Here is a 27,602-nt window from a genome sequence, read left to right as displayed (position 1 = left end):
AACAAAAAAAGGTCTGTGCTGGAGGGAGAAAAGGTACACACGTGGTATTCCTACAGAAAGAGGGCATCGCTCGTGCCTTGCGACTCGTGCGATACCCACGCGTGCCGTGCGCCTTTAATCGTGGCGCGCACAGGAGCAGCATCCAGCGCATTGTGCACCCACTGCAGCAGTGCATCGTCGCTCTCTACATACACCGGCGCATTGAGCAGCTCAAACAAGGCGTCCGGCGCGCATGTCGAGTAATAGCGCTCGAGGGTCTGCACGAGCGCGCAAGCAACCAGTGTAATGACGTCGAGACCATCGAGCAGCACAGCGTCCCACACGCGCAACTGCGTAGGAAACGGTAGCACATTGGTGAAGAGTGTCATGTACCATCGCGTTGCGTACGCACTTGGCGCTACGCCCAGAGCTGCAAGCTGCTTTGTCGTGCGCGGCGCCAGCTGTGCCAGCAATGTGTTCAGCACAAACAGCTCTTCGCGCAGTCCAGGAAACCCGGGCTCGTAGAGCCGGCGGAAGCCAAACGTATCGAGGAGGCACTGCAGCATCGCAAACGCCTCCTCGGGTATCATGTATAGGAGCAGCACGGCAACGACAGATCCCATACCCTGGCAGTACCCACACACTTCATTCTGCACACTTGCCGCGTGCAAGACGGCAAACATATCGCACTGCCCCCGACCGTAGCGTGTATGAAAGCGGATATGACCACGCGCAGTGCGTGGGATGTCCAAGTCGATCTGCGTATCGTACGCACTCACAGTCTCGAATGCAGTCTGCACAGCACTATCTGCATGCGGCATCTTGGCCATCGCACGCCACGCTGCACTGCGCCATGCATCGGGAATGCCTTTGTACACGCGGCCGCGCACGAGTTTGGGCGCTGCGTGCAGCGTGCATGTCCCGTCGTGCATGGAGATCATATGCGCCCATTTTGCGCATCGCTTCACTTCGTCTTTTTTGGCCCGCGCCTCCCATTGCGCGCGCGACGCAAGCAGTGCTTCGGGCGTTGGTAATGTGTACGAGGCGCGGCGGAGCAGCCTTCGGTGCTTGAAGCCTGCTGTGGGAAGCAGCTGCGGCTCCTTTTGCACACCTGTGCCTGGGTACGCAAAGAAGCCGTACCTATCCAGCGACGCATACCGCGCACAGTCCGTTGCGCAGTCCTGCTGCAGCGTTGGAATGCGCGGCGCTGCGGGTGCGTCCCATACCGGTGGCCCCGCGCGATGCAGCGTATGTTCCGTCCCATCTGCTATGCCATCCTGGGCCACACCGACGCCCTGAAAATGTTTGTAGATCGCGAGAATGTACGCGTCATACTCTGTAGGCCGCACCATGGCGCGCCATGCCCCAAGTTTCTGTTGGTCGCGCGTACAGGTGCATTCGGCCGAAATTTTCCTCGTTTCATCGGCCGCGGCAACGCTTTGCCTTGCCGTTCGCGACCAAGCGCAAGCGTACAAAAAGATTGGTGCAGAGTTGTTGTCTGTAAGAACGAGGGTGCAAGCAACTGCGTAGTAGCAAGTACTCAGTGTTTGGCTGTATCAGGCATCTTGCCTTGGATTCGCACCATCTTGGCTGTGTTGGTCCTTGCGACGTGCCTGTCCTGCATTGAGGCCTTTGCTGTTGTTGTTGTTCGCGAGCGTCTCGTTTCTACCGATGATGGTGATGTCGGCGGGTAGTGGGCATGAGTGTATGCCGGGCTACTCGCGGCACTCTGCTACCACCGACGAATATGCGGCTGCGGCGCATGCACTACACGGTGCTGTGCCGCCGACGCATCCGTGGAGTGGCGTGCCGCTCGGTATGGTAGCCTGCGTGCCCCCTGCACCGCGGCTTAATGCCGCACTTCCGCGTTTGGAACATCCGTACATGCACTTTGCGCCGGGGTACAATCCTTGGTACCCGCCGCTTGCTGCCATGCCGCTGCCTTCCCAAGGACCCTACGGCGCGCAAGGCATCTATGCGCCGGCGCCATGGGGTGGCGCTATGCCTTCCCAGCCTTTTGGCGCTCCCCCTCCGGGATGGTACTATGGGCCATGGGCGGCTCCCACGTCCTATGCCGTGTACGATGCGCCCCACACGAATTCTGGTGTGCCCGGCATGGGTGTGCCTCCGAATTCACTGTTTGCCCCGCCGATGGAGCATGCTGCGGATCCAGAATTTGCGCCGCTGGATCTCGCACCGCCCCCCGACGAGAGGAGCAAGGCGGCTCTGGAGCACAAACCGGCCGTCCTTTTTGAAGACTCGGCCGTGTCACTCGCGTCGTTTGGCGCGGAGGCTGTGTGGCGATTAAGTGCGACACTCTTGGAGTTAGGGACAAGCGCAGAGAATCGCTCCAGCGATCCGGAGCCACGCACGCACTTGGCCGCGCCACGCCCAAAGTCGCCGTCGGAGTTGGCCGGAAGTGACTCGGCCTTGTCGCCCATGTCGCCGATGAGTTTGTGCGAGTCGGAGCTCTTTGCCTCGCGCATTGCAGCGTCGTCTGACTCGAGTCTGCCAAGTACGCCCAGTTCCGGGCCCACTTCGCCGATGCCTACGTCGGAGGATGTGTCTGACCGAATGCGTACCTCGCTTGACTCGCTGCGTCTGGAGGAAAAGGAAGCTCGGCCCACTGCGCTGCACCGTCTTGTGCGGGCGATGGGCACAGCTCCGGGAGCGTTCCCGTCGTTGGATGCTTGTGTTGCCGTGCATGCGCCCGAGAGCAGCGCACGCCGCGGCTCGAACGGGCATCATCGGCCGCGCACGCCGTTGAAACACAGCGGCGCATTCCAAGGGGAGGTCAGCCCCGCCTTTCGCCACTTTACCCACCAGGTGCTTGTCCAAATTCAGCTTTCTCCCGCCGCGCTCTTCCTTGCGCTGTACTACATACAGATGCTCCCTGATGCCATCACCGGCGCTGGATCGACGTGTAACGATGCCGAAACGGCCTTAGTCCTTTTGGCACAGCCGACGTCGACCGCGCCGTTTAAACTGCTCACGCTTGGGCTTATGATGGCGAACAAGTTTTTGGATGATAATACGTTTCTCAACAAGACCTGGCATGAGGTAACTGGGATTCCTTTGCAGGAGCTTAGCCAGATGGAGTTGTATTTCCTTTGTCGGACCCAGTTCCGCCTCTCGCTTTCGGATCCAGCGTGGATCGCGCATTTGCGTACGATTCGCGAGCAGGGGCTTGGCTTTTCCGATGGACTGGACGACTCAGGGACGAGTATAAAAGAGTTGGTTCGACGGGCTGTGGATCCGATGTTGTGTTGATGTGTGTACTTTTTGGTCGCTCTATTGTTCTCGTTGCAGGCCATGTGGTTTGTAGCACGGCCTCGACTGCACGAGGTCGTGATTGTTTCGATGTTGGGAATATAGTGTATGTAATTTGTGCCGTGTAGGACAGCGATGACACGTCGTTTCGTACGCGCGTCATTGGGTCTATATGTAGCACCTGTGAACGAAACGCGCTATGAATTGTTCTTGCGTATTGTCTTACATCTTTAACACTTTGTCTAGCGCAAGCGCAACCAATGCAGCTTGCGCCTCTTTTTCTGCGCCTTGCGGCAATGCTCGCACGCGCTGCATTTCCAGGTGAAGTCGGTCAAACGGCACCGTGGACATGTCTTCCAGCTTGTCTTGGAGCCCAAGCCGCTGCGCATACATATCCACATCGTGCTCGCTTGGCAGCACTTCGCCAGGCGCCGGCGCACTGGCAAAATCTAAAAAGTCGTCGTCAAAGCTTTCCTCGGCGGGCGATCCGGCGTGCACAGGGAAAGCGTCGTGTGCTTCATGTACCTGAACGTGCTGTCCTAGCACCTCCATTCCGTCCCACGTATGTGACATGAGTGCATCGCGGAGGCGAGCGCCAGGCGCACCTTCCTCGTCGTGCATCAGATCGATGTACTCCCAACCCTCCATTGCGTATACGCGATCAATCTCCTCAGAGCGCCGCACGCCTTGTGCATTCTGCGCACCGGGGACTCCGACCACAACCGACACATCCAGCTCGAATCCCACCACCTGCTTCTGCTTGGCTTCTTGCAAGAAACGGACATGGTCGCCCACCGGCGCGTCGCGGCTTACCAACAGGATCATCGCAGGCGCTTTGGACGTCGCATGCATACAATCCACATAGTCCATGTACACCTCCGCCGTATAATACTTATTCTGGATCACCCAGGGAACGGCTTCGCCCGCCGCATACGATGCACGCATCGACTCGCTCGGAGGCGCAGGTGTGGAGCCATGCGCAAGTACATCTTTGGTAAGCACTTGTGGCACGACGTACCTCGAGATAGCACAGCGCATGTGCTCAGAGCAACGGCGTGATCCAACAAATGATCAGCACGCACCCACTCGATTTTGCGCGCCGTAGCCGGCGCTTGCGAGGGCATGGTGCAGTGCCAAGAAAACACGTGGTGCGGGTGCTACTACTGTTGCACATCAGCACGTGTCCTCCACCGTGCCCGTCGTTTTGGCGCGCTTGCAGGCCTCGGCATGCGCCTGTGGCTCACGATGCGTGGCATACGCGAATATAGCACACGTCGTCATTTATATTCGCTACATACCAGCCGCCCATGTCTGAGCTTTGCGCTAAAAAAGCCGGCATGGTGCACCCATACCGCGTATCGAACCTATGTCGCGACGCCCGATGCGCACGGCGAAGGCACGCCTGGACGTGTACCTGGGGTGCCTGGCATCGGCATGACTCAGCTGTCACCCAATATCCTGCTGCGCTGCACGATCCTCGACTCCCACGGCTCGATCAAGACGATCTCGGGTCTTTTTCGGAAAAGCGATTTGTGCTCGCGCCACGGCCTCGAGCCGCGCGACTTGCGCAAGATTGACTCGCGCGTCCCGAATCTTGTGCCGACGATTCTTGCGCGACGCAGTGGCATTCTGATAAATGTACTGCATATCCGCGCCATGGTCAAATCCGACGCCGTGCTCCTCTTCGACAGCTACGGCGCTGCAGACTCGCGCGTCCACTCGGCGTTTGTACAGAATCTGGAGCACAATCTGTGCTTGAATACGTCGTCCCTTCCGTACGAATTCCGCGCTCTGGAATCTATTCTTGCGTCTGTCCTGGAAGCACTTCGATCCGAGCTTGGCTGGCTGCGCCTCGTGGTGGACGATTTGCTCGAGGCACTGGAAGACGATATTGACCGCGAAAAACTGCGCATGCTGCTGCAAATATCGAAAAAGTTGAACGGATTTCTGAGCCGCAGCCGCGGCATCAAGCTTGCCGTGACAGAAGTGGTCGAATCTGACGAAGACATGGCGTTGGTGCGTGGCTATTGTGCTGACCCTAGATGTACCTGACTGATGCGAAACTAGGCAATCCGCGCGACGAACAGAGCAACCTGGAGGAGCTCGAGCTGCTCCTCGAGAGCTTCGAAAAGCAAGTGGAAGAAGTTTTGGCCGAGATCGAGCAGATTTACGCAAACGTGAACAACACACAAGAAATTGTCGAGCTGATTCTGGACAGCAACCGCAACAGGCTGCTCGCCTTGGATTTGCGCACGAGCATCGTGACGCTAGGCGTGTCTACCTCGACGCTCTTTGTCGGCCTGTTCGGCATGAACTTGACCTCACACTTGGAGGAAGATCCGTACGCATTCTATATTCTCAGCGGCATTGCATACGTGATGGCAATTGCCGTGGTGGTCGCTGGCTTGCGGCGTCTTTCGAAATTGCGGCGCATCGGCTTGTCCAGCAGTGCATCCTTTGACAACAAGCCTGACGAGCATCACATCTCGCATGCACGCGCCTGGTGGTGGCGCGAAAACCAATTCCGTGTCATTCGCCGCGAGCGGAACTCGGCGATGAAATACACGCATCCATCCCCGTACCCATACCCCGAGCACAATCCCAACGCTACACCACTGGATCCTGCAGAGCTAAATACAGAGCCCAAGCGGGAAAAAAAGGGGAAATGATGCCGTAATGTAATATAATGAAACTACATTCTAAAGGTGCTTCCTCAAAATGTCCTTGAGCGCATCAGCGTCTTCGCCAAACTTTTTGATGCCCTCCTCAAGCTTGTCGCTAGCCATCTTGTCCTCCGCAAGGGCACGGTCAAACGCCTCCTTGTCGTTGATGTACGAGACCTTGGGGATGGTGGGGGCAGACTTGGCCTGTTCGGTCCCAAGCTTGGGCGAGAGCTCCTTCTTCGAGTCTTGCAGCTGCTCCAAAAGCTTGGGTGCAATGGTCAAAAAGTCGCAGCCGCAGAGCTCTTCGATCTCGTCGACGCTGCGGAACGACGCACCCATGACAATCGTATTGTAGTCGTTCTGCTTGTAGTAGTTGTAAATATGGCGCACCGACTTGACACCAGGGTCGTTTGCGCCCTGGTAGTCACCGTCCGGCTTGTTGGCCTTGTACCAGTCCAGGATACGGCCCACAAACGGAGAGATAAGGGTCACCTTGGCCTCCGCGCAAGCAACCGCCTGAACAAAGCCAAACAGGAGCGTCAGGTTGCAGTGAATACCGTGCTTGCTCTCAAGCTCACGCGCGGCCTGGATACCGCCCCAAGTGGAGGCAATCTTGATGAGCACGCGCTCCTTGGGCACACCGACACTCTCGTAGAGCTTGATTAGCTCAATGGCCTTCTTGATGGTGGCCTCCGTGTCATGGGACAGGTGTGCATCAACCTCGGTCGAGACACGGCCGGGAATGATCTTGAGAATCTCCTGGCCAAAGAGGGTAAGGATGCGGTCGATGGCAGACTCGATCACGGAACCCTCATCCTTACCGTGCTTCTTGCCGTACTCAATCGCAGGCCCAATGAGGGACGCGTACTTGGGGTTTTGAACGGCAGCAAGAATCAGCGACGGGTTCGTCGTCGCATCTTGCGGCTTGTACTTGCCGATAGATTCGAAGTCGCCCGAGTCAGACACGACCTTTGTGTATTGCTTCAGCGATTCCAACGCAGTAGTCATTGTGGAAAGTGTGGCAAACGTCCCGTGTCTTGCCCAATGCGCTACTCTACACGTGACTGAAATTGGGCGCCTCGCGCCAGCGCCGTACCGAGCGTGGCCAAGTCCGCACGCGCGACATTTTCGGCCACGTGGCGCCACGATGCTTCGCGCAGACGCAACAAGGAGAAGCTCCATGGGGTGGCTGCGTGGAGTGCATGCACGGGCCCTGCGACACCAGCTTCGCCACTTAGGCGTGCATGCGCATCGGCGGGCTGCGTTAGTGGCGGGATGCGCGCCTGGCGTAGTGCATGCGCCGTCTCGCGGAGCGTGAGTTGGATATCCTGTCATTAGACTTTTTTTTTTTTGTAATACACACATTTAGGGTAGAGAGCCAGTGTTGCGTTTGAGCTTCAAACATATCCTCCTCTTGGTTCATGGCGCGCGTGTCGCGGTGCCCGTCCGCGTCTTCTGCAAGCGCTCGTATTGCTGTCGCGGCGGTGCGCAGCAAATCCGCCAACTGGTCGTCGCACTGCAATAGACGCACAAACAGATCATCAGCGGTATCGCCGGCGCACTCTGCGTCAGAGTGCTGCTCTGGGGTATCTGTACGGTCCGCCATGGCGATCGTGGCTAGGGGCGAGGGTGCGCGCTATATCGGCCGAGAGCTACAGAGGGTATCGTACACTACGCGCGTTGTTTCTTGCTGCGCTGCTTGTCGCCTTTTCTGTCTTTGCGCTTGGCTGGCTGGGCAGGGAGCGCAGGGGATGACTCGGGCTTGCGGATGGAAAAGGTGTTTGAGAAGGCTTTGGAGGGGTTCTCTTGCATTTTCCGGACGCGCGCCTCGGCCTCGTCCCAATTTTCGGCGCCGGGAATCATGTAGCGCGATAGTTCCGCATCTTTTTCGATATCCTGCCGGATCAGTTCCTGGCGCTTCTTTTCCTCCGCAAGCGCGTTCGAGCCCGCGGCGGCAAGCTCTTCCTCGAGCGTTTCTTGCAGCGGCGCGAGAGCGGTCGGCGCGACTTGCTGGCCGCGCACCGTTTCGTCCAATTCCTGCGCAATCGCCCGTTTTTCAATGGCGCGCATGTTTTTCACAATCCAGCGCACGGACTTTGCCAAGAGCGTGTGGGCCTGGTTAAGCGGAAGCTGCAGCTCGGCTGCAACGTCGTCAAGTGTTCTACGCTGCAGTCCAATCGCAAGGAGCAGGGCGGCGGAAATCCCACTGACGATGAGCTCCATATTTTCGCCCTGTCCATCCATGTCATCGTCCAAGTCGGTAACGACGCGAAGACGATGGGTAAAGTACAGCGATGCGAGCGTGGGTATTAAGTCCAGAACAACCTGCAGCTCGAGCAAATTGTTCCCGTACGATTCGAGCCGCCGGAGGTCGAATGGACTAAGCAGCAAAGGCAGCTCCGCTGCAGCGAGCGGAAGCGCCGCGGGTGCTTTTGCTGCAGCCTTGGACGCGGCTTCAAGGACGCTTAATGCCGTCAGCGTGCTCAGTTCACGGAAGCGGAAAGAGAGCAAGGAGATGAACCGGCGGCGAAAATCGCTGGCATACGCGGCAAGCCAAGCGCTCGTGCTTTGCTCGCGCAGCGTCTTGAGCTGAACCGTGCTGTACTCGCCCGTCAACTCGTTCGGAGACTGGCGGATGTAGAGTGGGACGTACCCGTTGTGCTTCCAGAAGCGGAACAGGCTGGGGGTGAGGCCATAGGAAACGCCTACCCAATCCAGTGCTTCGGGCTCGCGCTCTGAGAGGCGCTCCAAGAGGGGCGGCAGCTGTGCAGCGTCGCGCACTGCCACTTCATCGGTGTGTGCACTCGGTGCAAAGCCGTGCCTCGGACGCTGCGCAAGCGCATCGGGGTCCAGAAGCTCGCCGCGGTAGAACTGCTCCAACAGCGACAAAGCGCGCGATCCATAGCCCATATTTGCGTACTCGGGATGCACTGCGATGCGTACAACGCGCGCGCCAGACAGCTCGGCAAAGTCCGAGTCCTGGAACTGCTGAGTGACGAGCCAGGGAATCAGGTCGCCGGCGTCTCTTGTTCCTCGCGCGAGCGAATTGAGGATCACTTGGCGGCTCACATTACCTTCGAGCGCGACTTGCACCACGCACAATGGCTCGGGCAGGCCGCCCTGGCGTTTGACTGCGGGCGGAAGGAGCACAAAAAGTGCGTGTGCCGGCGCATCGCTCAAGAGCTGCAGGTCATTTGGCGAGTTTTTGTAGTGGCTCGCTACGTAGAGTGCCATGAGCCGCTGGAGGAACGTTTCCGAGGCGGGATGGAAGCTGAAGAGCGTGTCACGGTTGACCATAAACAGCTCACATTCACTTGGGTGAGGGCACGCAGCGCGTGTTTCGCGCGATTGCGACCCGGACAGCTTGGCGGTATTCGCGTCCAAACACAGAAGCTGGTGCAGCCATGCTTCGACTGGGTCATGCTCTGCGTACCGAATCGGTTCCGCAAGTTGCACTTGCTTCAACGAACGCGCAGCTTGTGCGAGGTTTGCACTCGGCCCGCGGTCTGCGAGCGCGGAGGATCGGTCGCCAGTCGCGGCCGCACCTTGCCGCAGTTGCTGGATAAGTTTTAAAGAGAGACTGCGGCCTGTGCCTTCGTACCCATTCACCGTCGAGGAGAGGAAGACGAGGTAGGGGCCCAACAAATTGCGCACGATTGGCAACGGAATCGCAGCGGCTTCGTCGATCACCACAAGCTCTGCCTGACTCAGAACTTGGTGGTCTTGCGGCTGGATATATTGAATGGTCTGGCGGTGCTCGCGGAAGATGTTGACGCGGACGACCACGTCTTTCCACTCACCCGTGCCGCGCTGGATATCCCAGTCGGCCACCTCTTCGTAGCCCAGAGCATCCAGGCCTTTGAGCACAAACTCAAAGAGCGTCTTGAGGTTCTCAGGGCTGGGACTCGTGACGAATATATTGCTGTAGCCATGCGCGACGGCGGCAGCAAGGCACAGGCCGAGCGCGGCAGACTTGCCGCGCCCACGCCCAGCAGTGAGTGCGACGGTGGTGGACAGAGAACTGCTCGCCAAAACGTCGAGGATTGTGAGCACGGCTTTGGCCTGGTCGAGTGTCTTGGCGTGCTTGATTACGTCGCCTACCACCTTGGTCTCTGCTACGTCCGACTGCACCGATTCCAGTTCCTCGTCGCGCTGCTTGCGCGTGTCTGATTTTTGCACCACCGATCCGACGCCGCCTACACTTTGGCCTGCGCTCGTTTCCGGCAGCGCGCGGATTTCTTTGCCGCGGCTTAGAGGAAGCACATTCAGCTCATCATCCAGCAAAAGACAGTTGGGCGAAGAACTGAGCGAGAGCAGAAAGCGCTCGTTAAATCGTGCGACTGGATCCTCGTCGGTGCTCGCGGTGCGGAACCGGCTGTGTGCATCCATGGAGAGCGAGTAGAGCTGGCGCAGGTTCGACATAGTCTGAAGCAAGAGCACCACAATCCCACCGCCTTCTACAGTTTCAATAGTGCGCGCAAGCAGGTTGGGAGTGATTGCCTCAAAGTCCTGCAAAACAAGCATCCCATACGTTTGGCCCAGAATTTTGGCCGTATCTTTGTAGTAGCAGTACCGGATATCCGTCACGCCGACAAAAAGCTCAAACGGGTCCTGAGTGTCCTGATCGCGCACACCGCGCTTGATGTCGCGCTTGATTTTCGCCTCGCGCTTCTTGCGGTGCGTCGTGAAGCCAAGGTCCTTTTTGTAGCACCAAAGGACGTTGGGCCGCGAGCCGACACGCGACTGCGAAAGCAGGAAATGCAAATTCACTACTTGGTCGCGGCCATGATCACCGACAATCACAAAAAAGGAGCGGTGTCCTGTTGCGACATTATTCCGGATCAGCGTAGGGATCCTTGGGTCCAGCTGTTTCCGCATTGCAGCAGCAAAAAGAAAAAATTGCGGCGCACGTCACGGCATAGGATGACTAAGCAATGTGGCTTGTGCGGCTACAGACTAGACAGGGCCAGTGGTTTCCCAGGAGTAGGTCTGCTTATCGAGCTTCCAGAAAGCAGTGCGTGTAAACAAAGGGAGCCCATCGTCTAGAGGCACGTGAAACGTGCCTTGGATATCATATGAGCGACTCTCATTGACTTTGAAATGCAGCGTGCCCAACACGCGCTGGCCGCGGTTCAACGCTAATGGCTCGGTAAAGAGCATGCGCACTTGCGCCCAGTGCGTCGCGGGCGCAAAAGGACTCGTAGTCATGGTACCATTCGTGTCGTTCTTGTACTCCTCGCCCGCCTGCAGGAAACTCAGGTCGAACCATGCGCCGAGACCATGCACGACGACCGGCTCTTCGACACAGTCCCACGCAACGGGCACGTCGAATTCACGCAACTCTTCCATGGAAATTGAAGAAAAGTCGACTAGGTAGCGGGATACAACGTCGTCGGGGCACATGTATGCGGCGGTGACTGGGTCGGTGCGTGCGCCGACGACGTGCGAAGGAGAGAAGCAGCCGATAACGGGACTCATGAATGCCTCTTTCCGCGAGGCATCCAAAAACGGAGTCAAGTTGACACCGTAAAAGTTTTCCGTATTCCACCACTCGCCTCGCGCGTGAACTTCGGACCAAAGACGCGCATCGGAAAGTAGCGAGAAGCAGAGCGAGCCTGTGCGTGGAAACATGGCTCCTTCCGGACGAAGGAAACGGTCGCGTGCATCGATGTACGATTCACACATGCGTTCATGCACAAGCAGCACACCCAGGCACTCGGACACGAGCGTGTCTACTTTCCCCTCTTCCGCCTGTATCTTTTTCGGCAGGCTCGCCGTGAGCTTTTGGGGAGTCACGTCCTCGATTCGCGAGTGTACAATAGCGAGCTTATCACGCACCCACGCGTTCGGCGCGTCGTCGTCTTCCGGCGCTGCGGCGTCGACCAAGCGGTGCAGACAGGCAACAACCCCGGCAGCTTCCACGGCGTATACCACTTTTGCGCCAGCCTGGATTGCGAATAAAGAAAGGATGCCATTTCCTGCACCCACATCCATTACAACTTTGTCTGCAGTGAGCTTTGGCGGCGCGACAAACGTACCTTCAAAACTGGAAGGGTGCAACACAATAGCGTTTTGGTATGTGGACGTTCTCACTGCATCCTAGCGTAAGTATCCAAATATGTTTTTTCTAAAAACGTACTTGCAGCATCTGCGCCTGATGCGTCAGCATTGAGTAGTACGAAAAATACGCCTCGTCTTTCCTGTCATAGAGCGTTTCTTCTTTTTCGGCCTGCGCGCGCGTCATGGTAGTCTTCGGCGAAGCGGGTTTCCCCACAGCTGAGTCAGCAAACGCACGTGGCCGACGCGCCATTGTCGGTTTTGTCCACATTCGCCATGGCGCAAGATGTGCTGCTGGCGCTGCCGGAGCAACTGCTTCTTGCCCAAGCGGTCCACCAATCTGCCAAGCATCCTCCCGACTGGAATTATGTAGCTGGGCTTATTATATCGCACGGAACACGCACCGGCCCGCTTGCGGATCCCAATGAGTGCGAGAAAACGTGGCAATCGCTGATGCTGGAATACAACATTGTGGACTGCGCAGAAGCACCGTCGCTGCATCGATCCGAGGCGCAGCTAGCGCTTGCACAATTAATATATGCCACATACCTTGCCAATTTGCAAAGCGCGCTGGAGCAGAAAGCGCATCGGTTGCAGGCGCTACGTAACGACATGGATGATCTAACGTCTGGGAAGCGCGATGCAACGCTGCGTGCAGAGCACCATGTCTCTATTGAAGAACCATTGGGAGAGTCCTCCCAACACGAGCAAACACGGGGGACGCTGCGAAAGCGTTTGCGCGAAGATACTGACGCCGCTTCCGACGAGGAGGATGACGAGGACGAGCATCTGCAGGTGGAGCAGGACCTGCTTGGTGAAGACCTGGCACCCATAGCGCGGGACGAAGAACACGAACATGCATCCGCGGAAGGCTCGGGATCCGTGACACCGTCGGCCCCGACGACCTACGGATCGCGTGCTCGGCGACGATCCGCGGCGATCGATGCACGCACACGCGTGTCAGAGCCCGAGGAAGAGCGCTCACGCTCGTCCTCCCCCGCACAGTGGCAACTGCATCGATCACGGAATGCTTCTCTCGAGGAGCATACCGATACTCCTGCAGTGGAAGACACCCTTGTTTCGGAAGCGGAGCGCGACAAGTCGCGGCGGCGCATTACGCATATACTGCTGATGCTGCATAACCAAGTATCGAATCATACGCACGGGAATCTCTTCCATCAAGCGATCAAGGAAGTAGATGCCCCCGACTATTACACACTGATCAAGCAGCCCATGGACCTGAAATTGATCAAGCAAAAGATCAAGGAAGGCTCGATTGGCTCGACGCTTGAACTACGGCGCGCGCTGAGTCTTATGTATGCAAACTCGCTTATGTACAACAAACCTGGTACGGAAGTGCACCGTATGGCGAACGAGATGCGCATCGCTACGGACGAGGTACGTCCCAAAGCACTCACACCAGCTCTTTGACCAATTCGAGCAGCCGCCCTAGTCTTGTAGTCTCCACACATTGTAATGCGTGCCCTGCCATTCGCGCAACCACGCCGATATTCGGCCGAGAAAAGCCGATGCCGGGAGCGCTGCTGTCGCCGCGCATTTTCTCTCCGCGAACAGCAGCGGCGATGCTTCACACGATGCTGCGTACGGAAGCGGCCAGCATTGCTTTCCGAAGCATGCGTATACGCGCCCCGACTGTGCGCATGGCCGCGCGTGCACTTGCGACAGAGGCGAAGCCGAAAGGGGAAAACCCAACGTTTTCCGCGACCACTGTAGAAGATTTGCAGGGCCACGATGCGGCGACCATTCTTCGTGAGGAAGGCACCCGCAGCGATGCAAATTTGCGCCACTTTACGGTGAACTTTGGGCCGCAGCATCCTGCCGCCCACGGCGTGTTGCGTTTGATTATGGAGTTGAACGGTGAAGAGATCCTCCGTGTTGACGTACGTATCCTAACGCAAACTAATGCCCAGCCTCACGTCGGTCTCTTGCATCGCGGTACAGAAAAACTGATTGAATACAAGACGTACACACAAGCGCTGCCGTACTTTGACCGCTTGGACTACAGCTCGATGATGACAAACGAGCTTTGCTACGCGCGTGCGGTTGAGAAGCTGCTGAACATCGAAGTGCCCGAGCGCGCAAAATGGATCCGTACCTTGTATGGCGAGCTCACGCGTATTTCGAATCACTGCATGGCTGTGCTATCCCACATTATGGACGTTGGCGGTCTTACCCCTTTCGTCTGGGGTCTTGAGGAGCGTGAAAAGATTATGGAGTTTTACGAGCGTGTTTCGGGCGCGCGTATGCATGCTGCCTACATCCGCCCCGGTGGCGTTGCGTTTGATCTCCCTCCTGGCCTGCTGGACGATATTTACCACTTTATCACCCAATTTGGCGGCCGTGTGGACGAGATTGAGGAGCTCGTTACCGCCAACCGTATCTGGAAGCAGCGCACGGTTGGGATCGGCACGGTTACCGCAAAAGAGGCGCTTAACTACGGGTTCAGCGGTGTGATGCTGCGCGGCAGTGGTATCCCCTGGGACATCCGCAAAGTCGCGCCGTACGATGCGTACGACCAGTGCGAGTTCGACGTGCCCGTCGGCGAGCACGGCGACTGCTACGACCGCTACGTTTGCCGCATGGAAGAGTTCCGGCAGTCGATTCGCATCATCCACCAATGCTTGAACAAGATGCCTGCTGGACAGATCAAGGTGGACGACCACAAGATCACGCCCCCTCCGCGTGCGATGATGAAGGACGGTATGGAGAGCCTGATCCACCACTTTAAGCTCTTTTCACAGGGGTACGACGTGCCGCCGGGCGAGACGTATAGCGCCATTGAGGCGCCTAAAGGCGAGATGGGGGTGTACCTCGTGTCCAACGGCACGAACCGTCCCTACCGCTGCTCCATCTCCGCACCCGGCTTCCGTCACTTGGCCGGCGCCGATTTCATGTCGCGCCACCACTATTTGCCGGATATGGTCGCCATCATCGGTACGATGGATTTGGTGTTTGGCGAGGTCGACAGATAGTCGGATAGATAGCTATGTGTTTACAGGAGCTTGGCGTCCAACGAACTGTAGAAGTTGTCATTCATATCTTCGGCGTACTGCGTGCCGGACAGTTGCTTCCGCCCGCGGTAGATAAGCGCGTCGAGAAGGCCTGCAATGGTAAAGATGCCACCGATAATGGCAAACAGGTTCGAGATAAAGTGCCAGAAAGAATGACGCGTCTCGGTCTGCACGAGGGTCAGCGGCGCAATGTCATAGTTGAAAAAGAGGCCGGGCACTCCTTGCATATTGCGTGTGATTACACCGTCCGACTTGTTGTCCGTTTCGTGCTGCAAGGAAGTGTCTTCGGGGCGCAGATCGCGCTCGTTGTGCGCGACGCTGTACACGTACGTGGTGAGATGCTTGCCGTTTATGTGCCGGATCGAGGTGGGGATTACTTTCAAAAAGTACTGGTACATAAACTGGCTCTCCTTCAAGTGCCTTTTGCGCCCGGCGAGTGGGTCGCGAATATCCATGCGCTTTTTGCGGTACAAGGCCCGTTCAGTGCGCCCGCCCCTTTGCGGAAGGAACTCGTACGGCGTACCAAAGCTAAAGTCGTGGATCTCGTGGCCAAAGTGGTGGTAGCCCTCGCCCTGACCCTGCAAGTATGGCACAAGCTCGTTCACGTTCATGTCATTGTGCTGGAAGGAGCGGCCGAGGTTGATGTGCAGGTTGCCAACGACGCGGCTGATGTGCAATTCGCCACTCAAGTTACAACCCTCGTCGTTCATCTCCCGCACAGACTCGGTCCAGTGCTCATCCACACATTGCTGAATATCATCGGGGCTGTCAAAAGACCAGCTCGAGCGCGCATAGGCTTCGCGCACATCCTCGCACGTCTGACAACAGCCAGACTCGGGCCCCATAGCACCGTAGCATGATCCACAGTAGTTGCTCCCGCGCTTCAAAGAGCCAATGTACCGCTGCGCTTCGCTCTCCAAATGGTGCTCGGTCGACTCCTCGATGGGCGTGCCGTCGGCTTGGAGCCGCTTGCGCTGGAGCGTGTGGTCCATATTCGTTTGGCTGTGTCCCAAGATATCAACTACATCCACCGAGATCAGGTAGCACGGCATATGCGGAAAGCTTATGTTCATGTAGAGCGACATCATATCTTGGCTAGATCGATCGATCTCAAACTGCGGCATGGTCGTGATCCGGCGGTAGTCGATAAACTCGCTCAGCGAAAGTACAAAGATCAGAAGCGCACTCCCGAGGGTGATCAGCGCACCGACATTTGTGCGGATGCGCACATCCTCCGAAGTGCGCCCAAACGCGTCGAGCCCGCGCAGCACGCCAAACATGGGGCTGGTCGTCATCCTTGCGCGGCACGCCGCGGTCCGTCTATGCACCACGTGGCACCACGTGGGACGTAGGAGGGCGCACAACACCGCGTAGAGGGTAAGCAACACTTGCATTGATGCAACGGCGTGCGGAGGAGCACGTAGGGGAAGGAAGCACGGCTCCCGGCGACACTGCGGATTTTCCGGCCGCGTCCAACTTTGCCACCCAAGGCTTGCGTTTATCCACGTCGCCGCACAGTGCAAAGTCGCGCATCATGGAGACGTCCATTTTGCAGGAAGCGTCGTCGCCCGCGCAATCCATGTCAGGATACTCGTCTGTAGATGCAGAATCGCGTATTTGGAACGAAGGAGAGCGGTCACTGCATGCGAACGAGTCGCCGCTGAAGAACAGTGTGTGGTACACACCGCTCAGCGGCGCGTCGCACAGCCGCGGCGCGCTGGACATGTCGCCCACACGCCCCACTACGTCCACGAGCAACACAAGCAACATATCCGGCCGCACATTTTTCAGTACCTCTTCGAACGACGCGGAACTACGCAAGACGCAGTCTGTCGGCGGGTGCGCCCTGTCGGGCAAACGCACACCGCGGCTCGCGAAAGGACTGCAGCAGCCCTCGACAGTCACATCGTCGCCCACTGCCGACGATGGGGAGCGCACGATGCAGCGCGCGTCAGTCGATTCGCCGCAAAACTCTATGGCACAGGTGGACGTTCCCCTTTTCCGCCGGAGTCCATACATCGGCGCTGATTGTCCGAGGCGATCAGCTGCGGTGCAGAAACTGCCCAGCAGCATGTCTTTGCACACGAGCAGCACGCACTCCCCATCGTCGCTTTTGGACGATCTGCTCATCTCCCACACCGCGCTGGAAGTCCAGCGCCACGAAGCGCTGCCGCTAGAGCAAGTCGGCGCTTTAGCGCGCCGGCACATCGATCTGGAGTGGCGCATGGAAGACTTGCACGAAAAGATTACTACCCGGCAGCGCATCCGCGACGCGACGAATGCACTGCACACTGCCAACTGGGCGGTCGCCTCAGTGCCGGCAAAACAAGCCGTCAACGAGCTGTACACGGCGAATGTGGAAATGGTCGAGGCGATGAGCCGCACCGACGCGGTGATGAACGAGTACGCCGCACTCGCCGAGGAGAAGCACAAGATCGAGACGCGCCTTTTGCAGCACCACGCTGCAGTTCTGCGCGATCGCTTGTCGCGACCAGCGCACAGTACAGTAGACGACGCAGCAGCTAAGCTGCATCAAGCGCTGCGCGACGCGGAGCGCGCCACCGACGCGGAAGAGGGGCACCAGCAGCTCGAAAAAGAACGCCACTCCAAGCTTGCTTTCTTGGACCACTTGGTGCTTGCAATGGACGACCGCTTTTCCGCAGACCGTACACTGTATGCGCCGGAGCCCTTTGCAGCGCAGCATGCAGAAAGCGCGCAGCTTTCCAGCACACAGCCAGCGCTCGAAAAAGCCGTGCAGGATTTGCACGAGCAGTATCTTGCTTTGGAGCAGACATTCTCGCAGGAACAGGACCGCAGCCGTCTCTTGTCGCGGCAGCTCAGCGACCACAGCGCGAGCTCCGCGAGCTCCGCGGAGCCACTCGACTTGCCCGCAGACCTTGAGGCGGAGCTGCTTGCTTTGCGCGCGATGCGTGCTGAGCTTACACAGGCGCTTCAGCAAGAGCGCGACAAGAATGCCGAGCTCGCGCGGCAGTTTGACGAGTCGCGAACCGAGGCGTCCGAAAACGCGCCGGCGCACGCGCCGGACGATGGGCTTGTCAAGAGAGATGCTTTGCACGCACGCAGTGCAGGGCAGCTCAAGCGCGCACCTGCAGGCATCAACGTTTCGGGCATCCGCGCCGCGAGCGATGCGCTGCTCTTCCAGGCGCAGTTGGAGGCCGAGCATGAAAGCAACCTTGTGCTCCAGGCCCAGCTGGCGTCGCTTACCGAAGAGTGCCATGCACTGCGTGTTGCAGCATCCGAGACGCCATCCATGCCGGACGTGAAGCAGGTCGCCTCGGAGGACGCCCAAGGCACCGTGCGGAATATAGGTACAGAGGCCGTCGTGAATGCGCACCCACGCGCCGCCAACGAGCCACGTCGCGCGCCGAACTCTTCCGGCTTGTCCCCTTCACGCATTGCGCCGTTCTCCTTGTGTGCCTCGCCGCACCGTGTGCACGAATCTGCACTGCGCCTCGATACCGGCGCACTTTCCCCAAGCTCTCTTGATGCGGCGCTTGAGAGCGAGCAGGATCCTCTGATTCTATTCACACCCAGCTTGCCCGACACGGCCCTGCCCAAAGAAGGGGCGGAGGACGCGTTTGCGTTTGAATCGATCGGCCCCACCACCGAAGTCGTGCTTACCGAGGCGCCGGGGCGTGTGGAGTGGTCCAAAGCGCAAGTGATAGACCCCAGCCACGACGGTGCGTCGCCTGCGCCAGAGGTGAAGCGGCAAGAAGTCGACATTGTGCAGGCGGCACAGGCGGAGAACGAGTCGGTGGCACACAAGCACCGCCAAACTGTGATTGTTCAGCCGGATTCGCCTGCAGAGGCGCTTGATCTGCCCGCACTGCACTCCACTTCGATACCGTCTCCGCTGCCATCGCCCGAGCCCACCATCCGCAAAGCGGTGGTCGAGACGGAACGCAAAGTATGTGACACGGGCCATGTGGTCGAGACGGAGAGCATCGCAGCGGCCGACGGAGCCACCGGCGCACAAGACTCTGCGCCCGCTGGCCCTGCGCCCTCGGAAGTGTTTGCATTTGAGTCGATCGGGCCCTATGAGCAGTCGAGTCTCACAGTCACAAATCCCTCGCCGAGTGCACACAGCGACGCTGCGTGCGGATGGAACCAGTTGGCGGAATCTCCGCGCGCTGACATGCGAGCAACAGATTTGTTTTCGCCCAGCACACCGCACTTTACCTTGCGCTCGAGCACGCCCGATGGCACACTGGATACCCCTCGGCGCTCAGACGAAGGGCTGCACCGAAGCAAGCACGATGCGCGTATCCGTTTCTTGGAGCTGCAGCTTGATCGGCACCGGCGCGCAGCCGAGCAGTCCAAACGCGCCTACGACGAGCTAAGGGAAAAGTACGACACCGAGCTCCATGCAAACGAAGGGCATATGATTGTCGCACGTACGTGGGCCGAGGAATGGCACCGCCTCACGGAGCGGCTCGCACAACAGGACAGGTTTTGCGCGCGTGTCCTCGGAAAAGACGACGGGCGCGAAGAAATGGACGGCTTATTGGACCAGATCAAGTCGTCCTACTCGTCGCGTCCGCCCAAGGCCGCGCTCATGGACCGCTCGCGTGCCGCTGTGGAAGAGTTCAACATGCTTATTTCCCACTTGGAGGAGCATGTGAGCGATATGGCGCAAGGACTTGCGCGTGCAGGTGCAAGTGGATTCGGCAGCAATATCATGGCCCAGCTCGAGGACCAGATCGAGAGTTTGCAGGAGCAGATCAGTGCGCGCGACGCCGAGCTCGCCGCGACGCTGCAAGGGACTGGCGAGGGCTCTGCCACGGCACTCCTCGCGCGCGCACGCGCAGCCGAAGAGCAAGTCGCCATGTGTTTCTTTGGCTTCGCGATGCTCAGTGCACTTTTGCCCGAGCGCGATGCCTTGGCGCACAGTCTTTCGCTGCCCATGCACGCACTGCAGGCCATGTTTGCGGGCCCGACGTGCGGCACGCCCAGCACGTTCGATGCAGTGTACGCCGCGTACGGCGCTGGATTCCAGCACGCCGCGCAGCTGCTGCAAGCTGGAAACCATGGACGGCGTGTGCACGGCGCCGAATTTGCGCTGCGCCTCGAGCATATCCTGCATGCGCTTCCGGGCGAGATGCGTGCTGCGCTGCCGACGTTGCTGGAGGATGTGTTTGGCAGGGTGATTGGCACGCTCGATACGGGCCGGATGGTGACGGAGCGCGCCACTGTCCTGGAAGACTCTGTGCACAACTATGTAGATTTATCCGCGCCGGCGACGCCGACGCTGTAGCTAAATTTCTTCGTGCGCCAGCGCAGGGGAAAAGTCGCCGACGGTGACCAGTGCGGGCCGCACGAATCCGCCGTGCTTGGGCGCGGCGTCAAAGTAGCGCGTGCCTTGCACGCTCCCGTCGTTCTTTCCCACGGGCTCATCGTACACAATGCCCACCCAAGCGCCGGGCGCAAACTGCGTCGTGCCTACGAAATGGATCGTGCCGCGCCGCGCAAAGTCCTCGGACGCGTCGCCGCGCGACACTATGCACCGCGCACCCACTTGGATGTTATCTGGAACGGTGGGGCGCGCGACGCCTGGCGCAAACTGGCCGAGATGGTGCGCCTGCTTAAATGCACGCACCGTATCCCTGCGCGACGCGTACGCCTCGTCGCTCATCGTATACTTTTCCACGTCTGCATCGTTCAATGACGCCGCGCTTCCACGGCTGTCCAGAATTTTGAGAAGCATGCCGTCCTGCGCGGAGGAGAGCGGCGTTTCGAGTGGAAAGGGCACAGGCGCAGCGTCGCCCGTCTGCTGGCCGTCTTGGATGTCGGCGAAGGCGTAGAGTGCGAGGCGCTGGGCGCTCGGCGGTATGCCGGTGATGCGCTCGAGCTTTGCCTGCAGCACATCCAGCACAATCTCGCGCGGAAAGCTGCGGTCCGTGCAGATCTGCATGCTCGGCGCGAACAGGCACAGCTGCACAGCCATGGTCGTGTTCGAACCTCCACACGCGCGGCGGCCTCGACCCTCGACGCGTTCTGCGATGACGAGCGAACAGGGCCTGCAGCTTGCGCTGGAAGCCAAGCTCAGTCTCCTCACAGGCGCGCTCCGTCCGTACAGGTACGTGCAAAGCATTGCTCACACCAGCGCCGAGACCGTGCGGCAAGTCCTTGTCGAAACGCGCCAATTACACGCACAGCTCGTCCCGTTGGCCGAGCGCGCGCAGGAACAGCAGCGTGCGACGCCCGACCCGTCCGAGGCGGGATCCCAGAGCACGGACCCAGCGTTGGCCGCACAGCTTGTGTCGTGTCACTTGCAGGCGTACCGCAACAAGCGGTGCCTGCTTGTGTACCACAAGCAGCGCACAGATTGGCTCAAAGCGCGCGTATGGGACAAGGCCGGCGCGCTACCACTCGTGCTTGACGAAGAACAGCCGCGCGGCACCGCGGGCGAAGTCGAGATCACGTCCATCCGTCCGCTCCTGGATCATACCGAGCTCGAGTGGCTGCGTGCGTACACAGGCCTCGTTGGCCTGTACAAGGGTACGCTCCTCGACATTCTCGACGTCACTCTCCCGCTATCTACCGTGCCCGGCAAAGGCAAACACGATGGCCATATTGTGTCGAACAAGCCAAACGCCTCCCAAGCGCGCAACGCGCTGGGCAGCAGCGGCTTTGGCGCACCCAGCGCCGCAGTCAGCGTCTACGCCGCGCAAATTCCCCCCAACGCGATCCGCGCGCCGGACGACTTAATGGTCACCGTCCTGGTCACTCGCGACGCGCGCGATGTAGAGACGGAGCGCGGGACTCTCCAGCTCCGTGCTGGCGAGCGCCTCTATGTACGGCGCGACGAGATAGAGCCGCTGCTGCTGCGCGGCTGGCTCAGGGTGGTAGATGCATAATGTACATGTCAAACTATTTTGTTGGGCCTTGAAAAAAGAAGAGCGACTTGCGCCGCGCGTGTGTGTCGTACTCTTTGGGCAGCGAAGCGCTCTCGACGCTCGGCGTGCTGGGCGTGTGCCAGTCGTGCGTATACATATCGTGCACATTGCCGCGTGGCAGCTGGAGAATGGGGTACATTTTCGTGTCCGGGAGTTTATCGTAGCACCACTGGCGTGGAGGGATGCCGTGGAGGGAAGTGGCCGACGCACTCGAGGTGGGCATTGCCGCATCGGCCGCAACCGCTTTGTGCAAATCGGGGTCCGACTCGTCGAGCTTTTGGCCTGGCGTCCCGGGCGAGATGTTTCGCGGATGGGGCGGATCGCTTGGGCGCAGGACGGGGGTCAGCGCACTCCAGCCGAGGCCAGAGCGCCGCGGAGACTGGCTGGGGTATGCATACGAAGCGCCGCGCATCCACGGCTCGTTCCCAGACCACATGGCACCGCGCGTTGCGCTCGAAGGGCGCCCGCTGGGCGTGGTGCTCAGCGGCGCATCCGTTTCAGGCGGCATCGTTTCGCTTCCGTTTGGGCTGCGTGGAAACCGGCACGGGCTTGTCCTGCGCCGCGCGTCATTGCTCGGGGGGGGCACGGCTAGGAGAGGGCGCAACGTGTGCAAGTCTTTGCTGCGCCGCGACTTGCGCGGCGCTTGGGAAGGATTCGACGCATCGCTGCCGGTAGAGCTGACGCTGAGCTGCACCTCTGCCGAATCTTCCAGCGTGCGTGGTGGCAGGCTTTTAGTCCGTGCGCTGCGCAGCCACGGAAATGCGCTAGAGAGTGCGCGCGGCGGGGTCCTGGGCGTGCCCTCTGCATTGCACGAGGCGCCTTGCGCGTGCAAAAGACTGTCCACCGCAGAGGAACGCCGCGCACGCTCGGGGGGGTATGGCTGCTGCGTCGGTGCGCGTTGGATCGTGTGGGAACTGCTCGCATGCTGCTCCTGCTGGCCACGCGGCGGCGAAGAGATGGCGACGGCGGCACTTGGCGCATTCGATTTGTACCTCTCAAGCTCTGCACTATCCGGCGCGATGGAAACGCTGGGCCCCGCGTGCGTCGACTTTCCACGCAGCAGTTGGAGCGGCGAGGTGGCTAGCGAAGCGGCATCGTACTGCGGCTCGGCCGCAGCGTCAAACACAAGGCTCTGTGGCGGCGAGTGCTCGTAGAAGTCGACGTATTCGCCGCGCACAGACGGCGACTTGCCTTGCACAGCTTTCGGCGAGGGATAATCGCGCGCGCGCGACAAATTCGACGGCGTCGTTTGTGTGCGTACTGGCACAGGCTCCAGTGTCTTGCACACTCCGTCTAGTGGCTGGAAGGGTTCCGGCATCACAGGGCGCGCCTGCGCTTGCGCCGTTTTTACCGAGTACTGAGAGTGACGCAACGAGCAGGACGGAAATGTAGGCCGCGCAGGCACGGAGATGCCCGAGCGCTGAAAAGCAGGCTGGGTGAACGAGGAGCGCGAGGGATTTTGGGTATGCGTATCGGGCGGCGGCCGCGCAACGTAGTGCATGAATTCGCCCAAGCCTGTGGAGCGTTCCTCGTCAATCTTCCTGCACTCGTCCGAACAAAAAAGCGATTCGTTTCGTTTCCGTATCGGCACGTCTTTGTCCTGTACATGGAGCGACTCGAGGAAACGCGAATGGAGCTGCAACGAGGACACCGCCGCGGCTTCCCACGTCGAGTCTTCGTCGTCGACGACCTTGTGGCGCTCGTGCCGCTTCCCGTCCGGCTCAATAAAGCAGTCACACACGACACAGAATGCATGGTTCCACACCCCTTGTCCGTCTGCATCAGCAGCCGCGGCTTCTTCCTCGGTATCGGACGCGAGTGGATCATCGCATGCACTCGACTTTGCCACGGCCAGTATCTTGCCCAATGGCTTGGTCTTGTTCCGTGCACCGCTGTGCGGCATGCTTTCCGAGTCACCGGTTCCAGGTTTCCGGTGTTTTTCTGTCATAAAACCGTTTATGCACTCCTCATAAAGCCGCAGAAAAGCAGCTCTGGCATAGCCCCGGCGAAATGCATTTTACGCCCGCGCACGCCAAAACGCGTGCGCAGCTGCCTAGGCACGTGGGCATGTGGAGGCCCGCTTGCGGTGCGCCTACGATGGACCCTGTGCCTCTTGTGACTGGCGCAGAAGGCGCGCCGCGCTCCTACAAGCTTATGGAGATCCCGCCGGAGCTAGAGTCGATCTTGTCCGCGGGAACCGACTCACCGCTGCTTACATTTAACGGCCGCCTCGTTGATGAGGCGGTGCTTTCCACGACAAACAAAACGTACGCCGTGCGCCAAGTCCACCAGTCCAATAGCCTTTTGCTATGCGCCGTGGAGCAGAGCGGCGATGGCGGGATGTACCTGCGCTTGCACCAGAATGTCGCAGACACGATCGAGCTGGTGCCGACGCCTCCGCGGCTCGGGCGCATCGTCGCGCTGCTGCACGACTCCGAGTACGCAGGGGAGGAGGCAGAGATGGATGCTGCATTTGCGCGGCTGTATACCCCGAACGAAGTGCGCTCTGTGATACAGGCTAGCGAAGAAGAGCTTGCACAAGGGCTGCGCGACGAACATGTGCTCGTGCTCGACGGTACGTACACCCAACACTCACACCAGGTTATACGCGCCGCGTCGCGACATCCTTCCTCCACGAGCTCCTACGCGTAGTGCTGAACCAGCTTGATATTCTCGCGTGCGATGCAGAGCATGTGCCGTACGCGCCAGTTTTGGAAGCGCTGCAAATGAGCGCGCGCGCCGAAGTCGCAGAAAAAATGCTCTGCGACTGGTTCTGCGCCGCGCCGCGCCCGACGGGCGTTCCAACGCACGTTGCGCTTGCAACGGCAGACATTGCACGCTTTATCGGCGTGTATTTGCTAAGTACTGAAAAACGCATGGCGCTGCTTGACTTTTTGGCGCGCTGGAAGGAGGCGCTGGGGCCCCTTGCAGACGAAGCGCAACTTCCACTGCTAACGGTACGTATTTACATGCGCTTATCCAGGGAAACTATTTATTTTATCCTCCACCAGCGTCATTTACGACGGTGAATGCACACCAGGCGGGCCATACAGAGCCAATGCCAGAGACGCTTGCGTCGGGAATCGCCATTCAGTACTTTCCACGCGAGCATCTTCCACTCGCGCCTGCGCAGTGTCTCCAGGAGCTGTTTATGCTCCGCACACAGTGGGTCCGCGAAGAGATTACTCCCTTTATTGCGCACCTGTTGAGTGCGGCCCCTGGGTCAAAAAAAAACGCGGGGCTGGACGGGCTTTTGCTCAAGCACGGACGGAGCTGCAAAGCGCGATGGAGTCGCGTGCACGCAGCCGTGCTCCTCCGCGCCGGCCTTTTGGACAGCGCCGGTGCGCCACCCGCGACGGGCACGGAGGAGTGCACGCTCTACCAAGCGCGCGTAAAGTATTAGCGCAACAATTCCAAGTATACATTCGCGAGCATGACCGCTTTGGTTAGGTTAGTTAGTTGGGTGCGACGTACCGCCGTAGGTGAATAAAAACAAAATACCCAGTCTTTTGCTGGCTTGGAACTGGTGCAGTGGAAGGACAATTAAGAGCAGGAGCAACATGCCCAGCAGTACGTAGCTGCTCAGCGTCAGTGCAATGCTGTGCGGGATAAAGTAGGGGCCGTGTGAAGGGTCCTCGAGCTGCGTCCAAAACACGGAGAAACTCACGCCGATCAGCAGGTTGGTCAAGGGAGACGCAAAGCACGCAGAAAAAGCCATGAGAGGGTGCCCCAAGCGCGCAATTGACAAATTGGTCACGACGTCGCCCAACGAGTTGCCCATTGCGAAGAGCGTCAGGCCCAAAATAGCCTCACTCCACCCGTACACGTAGGCAAACGTGCGCAAAACGGCGAGGATCTGGTCAACAGACACAATGATCCACAAGAGCCCTACAAAGAAACCGAGAACGCTGCGCACGGAGGCAAACCGCTGCAACTGCTGCGGCCCGTTCGCGTCGGGCTCGCGGGCCATTTTCCGCACATGCACAACTCCAGCAATTGTGCCAAACAAGGCACCTAGAACTATACAGGCATTGCGCGTCGCAGCGTCAGACGGGATCTCGAGCACCCACAGGATAAACGGCGGCACAACCATGTATTGGAGTCCAATCAGCAAGCGGTCCGCTACTGCACGCTCGTGTGTGCGTGAAATCATGGACGGATCTGCCAAGAATACATCTTCGGAGCCTTGCAGTGCGTCCCATGCCTCGATGACACTGGGAGTAGGCGATGCATTGGGACTGTACACCATTGCATGGTGGACACGCGAGAGCGCTTCGTGCATGATAAACTCCTCTGTGTTGATCAATGGCACTGTGAGTCGCAGAATAGAGACGGCGGGAAGGCACAGCAAGCCAATGACGCGGTTCAGCGTCGACTTATCTTCCCAGTGCATTAGCGACGGGAAGAAGGCCACGAGCAGCACACGGTGCAGACGCAGCGGCGGGCGCGTCAAGTCCAACGATGGACGCTGGACGCGGATAGAAGGGATATTGAACTCGAAATTGGGACTCGATGCGCGGTGCGGTACAGGCGGCGGTGCGTCAAAAATTGGGTCGTGCGAATTGGATCGGCGCAGGGCATGGCGTGAAAATAGAGTGGAGCGTGCAGGGGATGTATTGAAATGGTGTGCGGGGTCGAGCATGTGCTCGGCAATGTCGGTCGAGATGGAAGGTAGCAGTGGCGAGTCTGGCCGGAACCGATCGCGGTGCATACTCGACGCAAAATCGTGCAAATCCATGGCGGTGACGAGGGAATGTTTGATGACATGCGGCGCCGTTTGAATGTCCGCATCGGACGCGCCGGGCGAGGCGCCATTTCCCCTGCCGAGCAACGGGGCGTGCTCCGATGCACAGGTATCTGCGCGCGGCTCGTGGGACCATGCATTTCCAAAAACGACAAGCACAATGAACAAGACATAAATGCCGGCCATGATGAGCCCTTCTTGGAATCCGAGCAGTGTATCGTGCAAAAAGTACAAGGTCATCCCAACCGCCAGCGCATAGACGCCAACGTCCCTGAGCAATACAAATGGGTGAATATGGAAAGAGTAGAATACCATAATGCTGCCACACACGATGGATACAGTGAACACGGCAGCGCCCATCAATTCGCCAATGGCCATCGAACCCGCGTTTTTTTGCATCGCGCGGAACGTCGAGATCACGTCGGGGAATCCGTTTCCAAATGCAAGGAACGTGACGCCAACAGTGCTGTCACTCAAGCCAAAGTTGGACGCAAGCGCAGAGAGGTTTGGACAGAAAAAGTCGTTTGCGACGACGCCCATGGCGCTGAACAGAAAAAGGAGCCACGTACCAATCCCCGCAACAGCAATCAAATGCAAAAAGCCCTGTGTAATAACGTGGGCCGGGTTCTCCTCTGCTCCCACACAGTAGTACAGTTTCAGGTAGAAGAAAGACGCCGAATCGGAGCATTGCTGCTCGATAAGGCGACAGGCATCGACGCCACGCAGCAGAGGAGGCAGCAGTTGGCACTCCTCAAGCACAGATGTTGCGCTCGCATGCGCCAAGCCTCCCGGCAACGTGCACACGATCAGCAAGAAGAGCACATAAATGCGCCAAATTTGCTGCATTCGCACTGACCAGAGCGCCGCAGGCGGCGATCTGTCGCCTTGTGACACGTGCGATAGTATGTGGAGGCACAAGCGCAGCGCATCGTTCCACGTG

At 59.0% G+C, this 27,602-nt stretch overlaps 17 protein-coding genes across 17 annotated transcripts; 7 read left to right on the top strand and 10 right to left on the bottom strand.

Moving 5' to 3' along the window:
- Positions 1 to 50: 50 nt before the first annotated feature.
- MVES1_001242 (uncharacterized protein) lies at positions 51 to 1,331 on the bottom strand (the record flags this gene model as incomplete). The annotated part of the gene is made up of 1 exon (XM_056206094.1): positions 51 to 1,331. The coding sequence occupies one exon, from the start codon at positions 1,329 to 1,331 to the stop codon at positions 51 to 53; it is 1,281 nt and encodes a 426-aa protein (XP_056062069.1).
- Positions 1,332 to 1,653: 322 nt separating this feature from the next.
- On the top strand, positions 1,654 to 3,249 carry MVES1_001241 (uncharacterized protein; the record flags this gene model as incomplete). The annotated part of the gene is made up of 1 exon (XM_056206093.1): positions 1,654 to 3,249. The coding sequence occupies one exon, from the start codon at positions 1,654 to 1,656 to the stop codon at positions 3,247 to 3,249; it is 1,596 nt and encodes a 531-aa protein (XP_056062068.1).
- A 222-nt stretch (positions 3,250 to 3,471) lies between these two features.
- Positions 3,472 to 4,373, bottom strand: MVES1_001240 (uncharacterized protein; the record flags this gene model as incomplete). The annotated part of the gene is made up of 2 exons (XM_056206092.1): positions 3,472 to 4,267; positions 4,336 to 4,373. 2 exons carry the CDS (start codon positions 4,371 to 4,373, stop codon positions 3,472 to 3,474), a joined length of 834 nt encoding a protein of 277 aa, XP_056062067.1.
- A 310-nt stretch (positions 4,374 to 4,683) lies between these two features.
- Positions 4,684 to 5,918, top strand: mrs2 (Inner membrane magnesium transporter MRS2; the record flags this gene model as incomplete). Its single annotated transcript, XM_056206091.1, has 2 exons — positions 4,684 to 5,265; positions 5,292 to 5,918. The coding sequence occupies 2 exons, from the start codon at positions 4,684 to 4,686 to the stop codon at positions 5,916 to 5,918; spliced, it is 1,209 nt and encodes a 402-aa protein (XP_056062066.1).
- A 30-nt stretch (positions 5,919 to 5,948) lies between these two features.
- Positions 5,949 to 6,920, bottom strand: TAL1 (transaldolase; the record flags this gene model as incomplete). Its single annotated transcript, XM_056206090.1, has 1 exon — positions 5,949 to 6,920. The coding sequence occupies one exon, from the start codon at positions 6,918 to 6,920 to the stop codon at positions 5,949 to 5,951; it is 972 nt and encodes a 323-aa protein (XP_056062065.1).
- Positions 6,921 to 6,961: 41 nt separating this feature from the next.
- Positions 6,962 to 7,518, bottom strand: MVES1_001237 (uncharacterized protein; the record flags this gene model as incomplete). Its single annotated transcript, XM_056206089.1, has 2 exons — positions 6,962 to 7,240; positions 7,276 to 7,518. The coding sequence occupies 2 exons, from the start codon at positions 7,516 to 7,518 to the stop codon at positions 6,962 to 6,964; spliced, it is 522 nt and encodes a 173-aa protein (XP_056062064.1).
- A 65-nt stretch (positions 7,519 to 7,583) lies between these two features.
- On the bottom strand, positions 7,584 to 10,790 carry NAT10 (N-acetyltransferase 10; the record flags this gene model as incomplete). Its single annotated transcript, XM_056206088.1, has 1 exon — positions 7,584 to 10,790. One exon carries the CDS (start codon positions 10,788 to 10,790, stop codon positions 7,584 to 7,586), a length of 3,207 nt encoding a protein of 1,068 aa, XP_056062063.1.
- A 78-nt stretch (positions 10,791 to 10,868) lies between these two features.
- MVES1_001235 (type I protein arginine methyltransferase) lies at positions 10,869 to 12,156 on the bottom strand (the record flags this gene model as incomplete). Its single annotated transcript, XM_056206087.1, has 3 exons — positions 10,869 to 11,917; positions 11,951 to 12,011; positions 12,052 to 12,156. The coding sequence occupies 3 exons, from the start codon at positions 12,154 to 12,156 to the stop codon at positions 10,869 to 10,871; spliced, it is 1,215 nt and encodes a 404-aa protein (XP_056062062.1).
- Positions 12,157 to 12,245: 89 nt separating this feature from the next.
- Positions 12,246 to 13,422, top strand: MVES1_001234 (uncharacterized protein; the record flags this gene model as incomplete). Its single annotated transcript, XM_056206086.1, has 2 exons — positions 12,246 to 13,367; positions 13,393 to 13,422. The coding sequence occupies 2 exons, from the start codon at positions 12,246 to 12,248 to the stop codon at positions 13,420 to 13,422; spliced, it is 1,152 nt and encodes a 383-aa protein (XP_056062061.1).
- Positions 13,423 to 13,564: 142 nt separating this feature from the next.
- Positions 13,565 to 14,962, top strand: MVES1_001233 (uncharacterized protein; the record flags this gene model as incomplete). Its single annotated transcript, XM_056206085.1, has 1 exon — positions 13,565 to 14,962. One exon carries the CDS (start codon positions 13,565 to 13,567, stop codon positions 14,960 to 14,962), a length of 1,398 nt encoding a protein of 465 aa, XP_056062060.1.
- A 20-nt stretch (positions 14,963 to 14,982) lies between these two features.
- On the bottom strand, positions 14,983 to 16,296 carry ERV46 (ER-derived vesicles protein erv46; the record flags this gene model as incomplete). Its single annotated transcript, XM_056206084.1, has 1 exon — positions 14,983 to 16,296. One exon carries the CDS (start codon positions 16,294 to 16,296, stop codon positions 14,983 to 14,985), a length of 1,314 nt encoding a protein of 437 aa, XP_056062059.1.
- A 101-nt stretch (positions 16,297 to 16,397) lies between these two features.
- On the top strand, positions 16,398 to 20,244 carry MVES1_001231 (uncharacterized protein; the record flags this gene model as incomplete). The annotated part of the gene is made up of 2 exons (XM_056206083.1): positions 16,398 to 20,195; positions 20,224 to 20,244. 2 exons carry the CDS (start codon positions 16,398 to 16,400, stop codon positions 20,242 to 20,244), a joined length of 3,819 nt encoding a protein of 1,272 aa, XP_056062058.1.
- A 32-nt stretch (positions 20,245 to 20,276) lies between these two features.
- Positions 20,277 to 20,966, bottom strand: MVES1_001230 (uncharacterized protein; the record flags this gene model as incomplete). Its single annotated transcript, XM_056206082.1, has 1 exon — positions 20,277 to 20,966. One exon carries the CDS (start codon positions 20,964 to 20,966, stop codon positions 20,277 to 20,279), a length of 690 nt encoding a protein of 229 aa, XP_056062057.1.
- A 55-nt stretch (positions 20,967 to 21,021) lies between these two features.
- Positions 21,022 to 21,879, top strand: PSF1 (DNA replication protein psf1; the record flags this gene model as incomplete). The annotated part of the gene is made up of 1 exon (XM_056206081.1): positions 21,022 to 21,879. The coding sequence occupies one exon, from the start codon at positions 21,022 to 21,024 to the stop codon at positions 21,877 to 21,879; it is 858 nt and encodes a 285-aa protein (XP_056062056.1).
- A 13-nt stretch (positions 21,880 to 21,892) lies between these two features.
- Positions 21,893 to 23,866, bottom strand: MVES1_001228 (uncharacterized protein; the record flags this gene model as incomplete). Its single annotated transcript, XM_056206080.1, has 1 exon — positions 21,893 to 23,866. One exon carries the CDS (start codon positions 23,864 to 23,866, stop codon positions 21,893 to 21,895), a length of 1,974 nt encoding a protein of 657 aa, XP_056062055.1.
- Positions 23,867 to 24,015: 149 nt separating this feature from the next.
- Positions 24,016 to 25,321, top strand: DCC1 (Ctf8p and Ctf18p associating protein; the record flags this gene model as incomplete). Its single annotated transcript, XM_056206079.1, has 3 exons — positions 24,016 to 24,493; positions 24,571 to 24,875; positions 24,902 to 25,321. The coding sequence occupies 3 exons, from the start codon at positions 24,016 to 24,018 to the stop codon at positions 25,319 to 25,321; spliced, it is 1,203 nt and encodes a 400-aa protein (XP_056062054.1).
- Positions 25,322 to 25,369: 48 nt separating this feature from the next.
- MVES1_001226 (uncharacterized protein) lies at positions 25,370 to 27,508 on the bottom strand (the record flags this gene model as incomplete). The annotated part of the gene is made up of 1 exon (XM_056206078.1): positions 25,370 to 27,508. The coding sequence occupies one exon, from the start codon at positions 27,506 to 27,508 to the stop codon at positions 25,370 to 25,372; it is 2,139 nt and encodes a 712-aa protein (XP_056062053.1).
- Between the last annotated feature and the right edge of the window lie 94 nt (positions 27,509 to 27,602).

This window comes from Malassezia vespertilionis, chromosome 2 (assembly GCF_029542925.1).
Source record: "Malassezia vespertilionis chromosome 2, complete sequence".
Taxonomy (NCBI): domain Eukaryota; kingdom Fungi; phylum Basidiomycota; class Malasseziomycetes; order Malasseziales; family Malasseziaceae; genus Malassezia; species Malassezia vespertilionis.
This window is presented reverse-complemented; position numbering and strand designations above follow the sequence as displayed.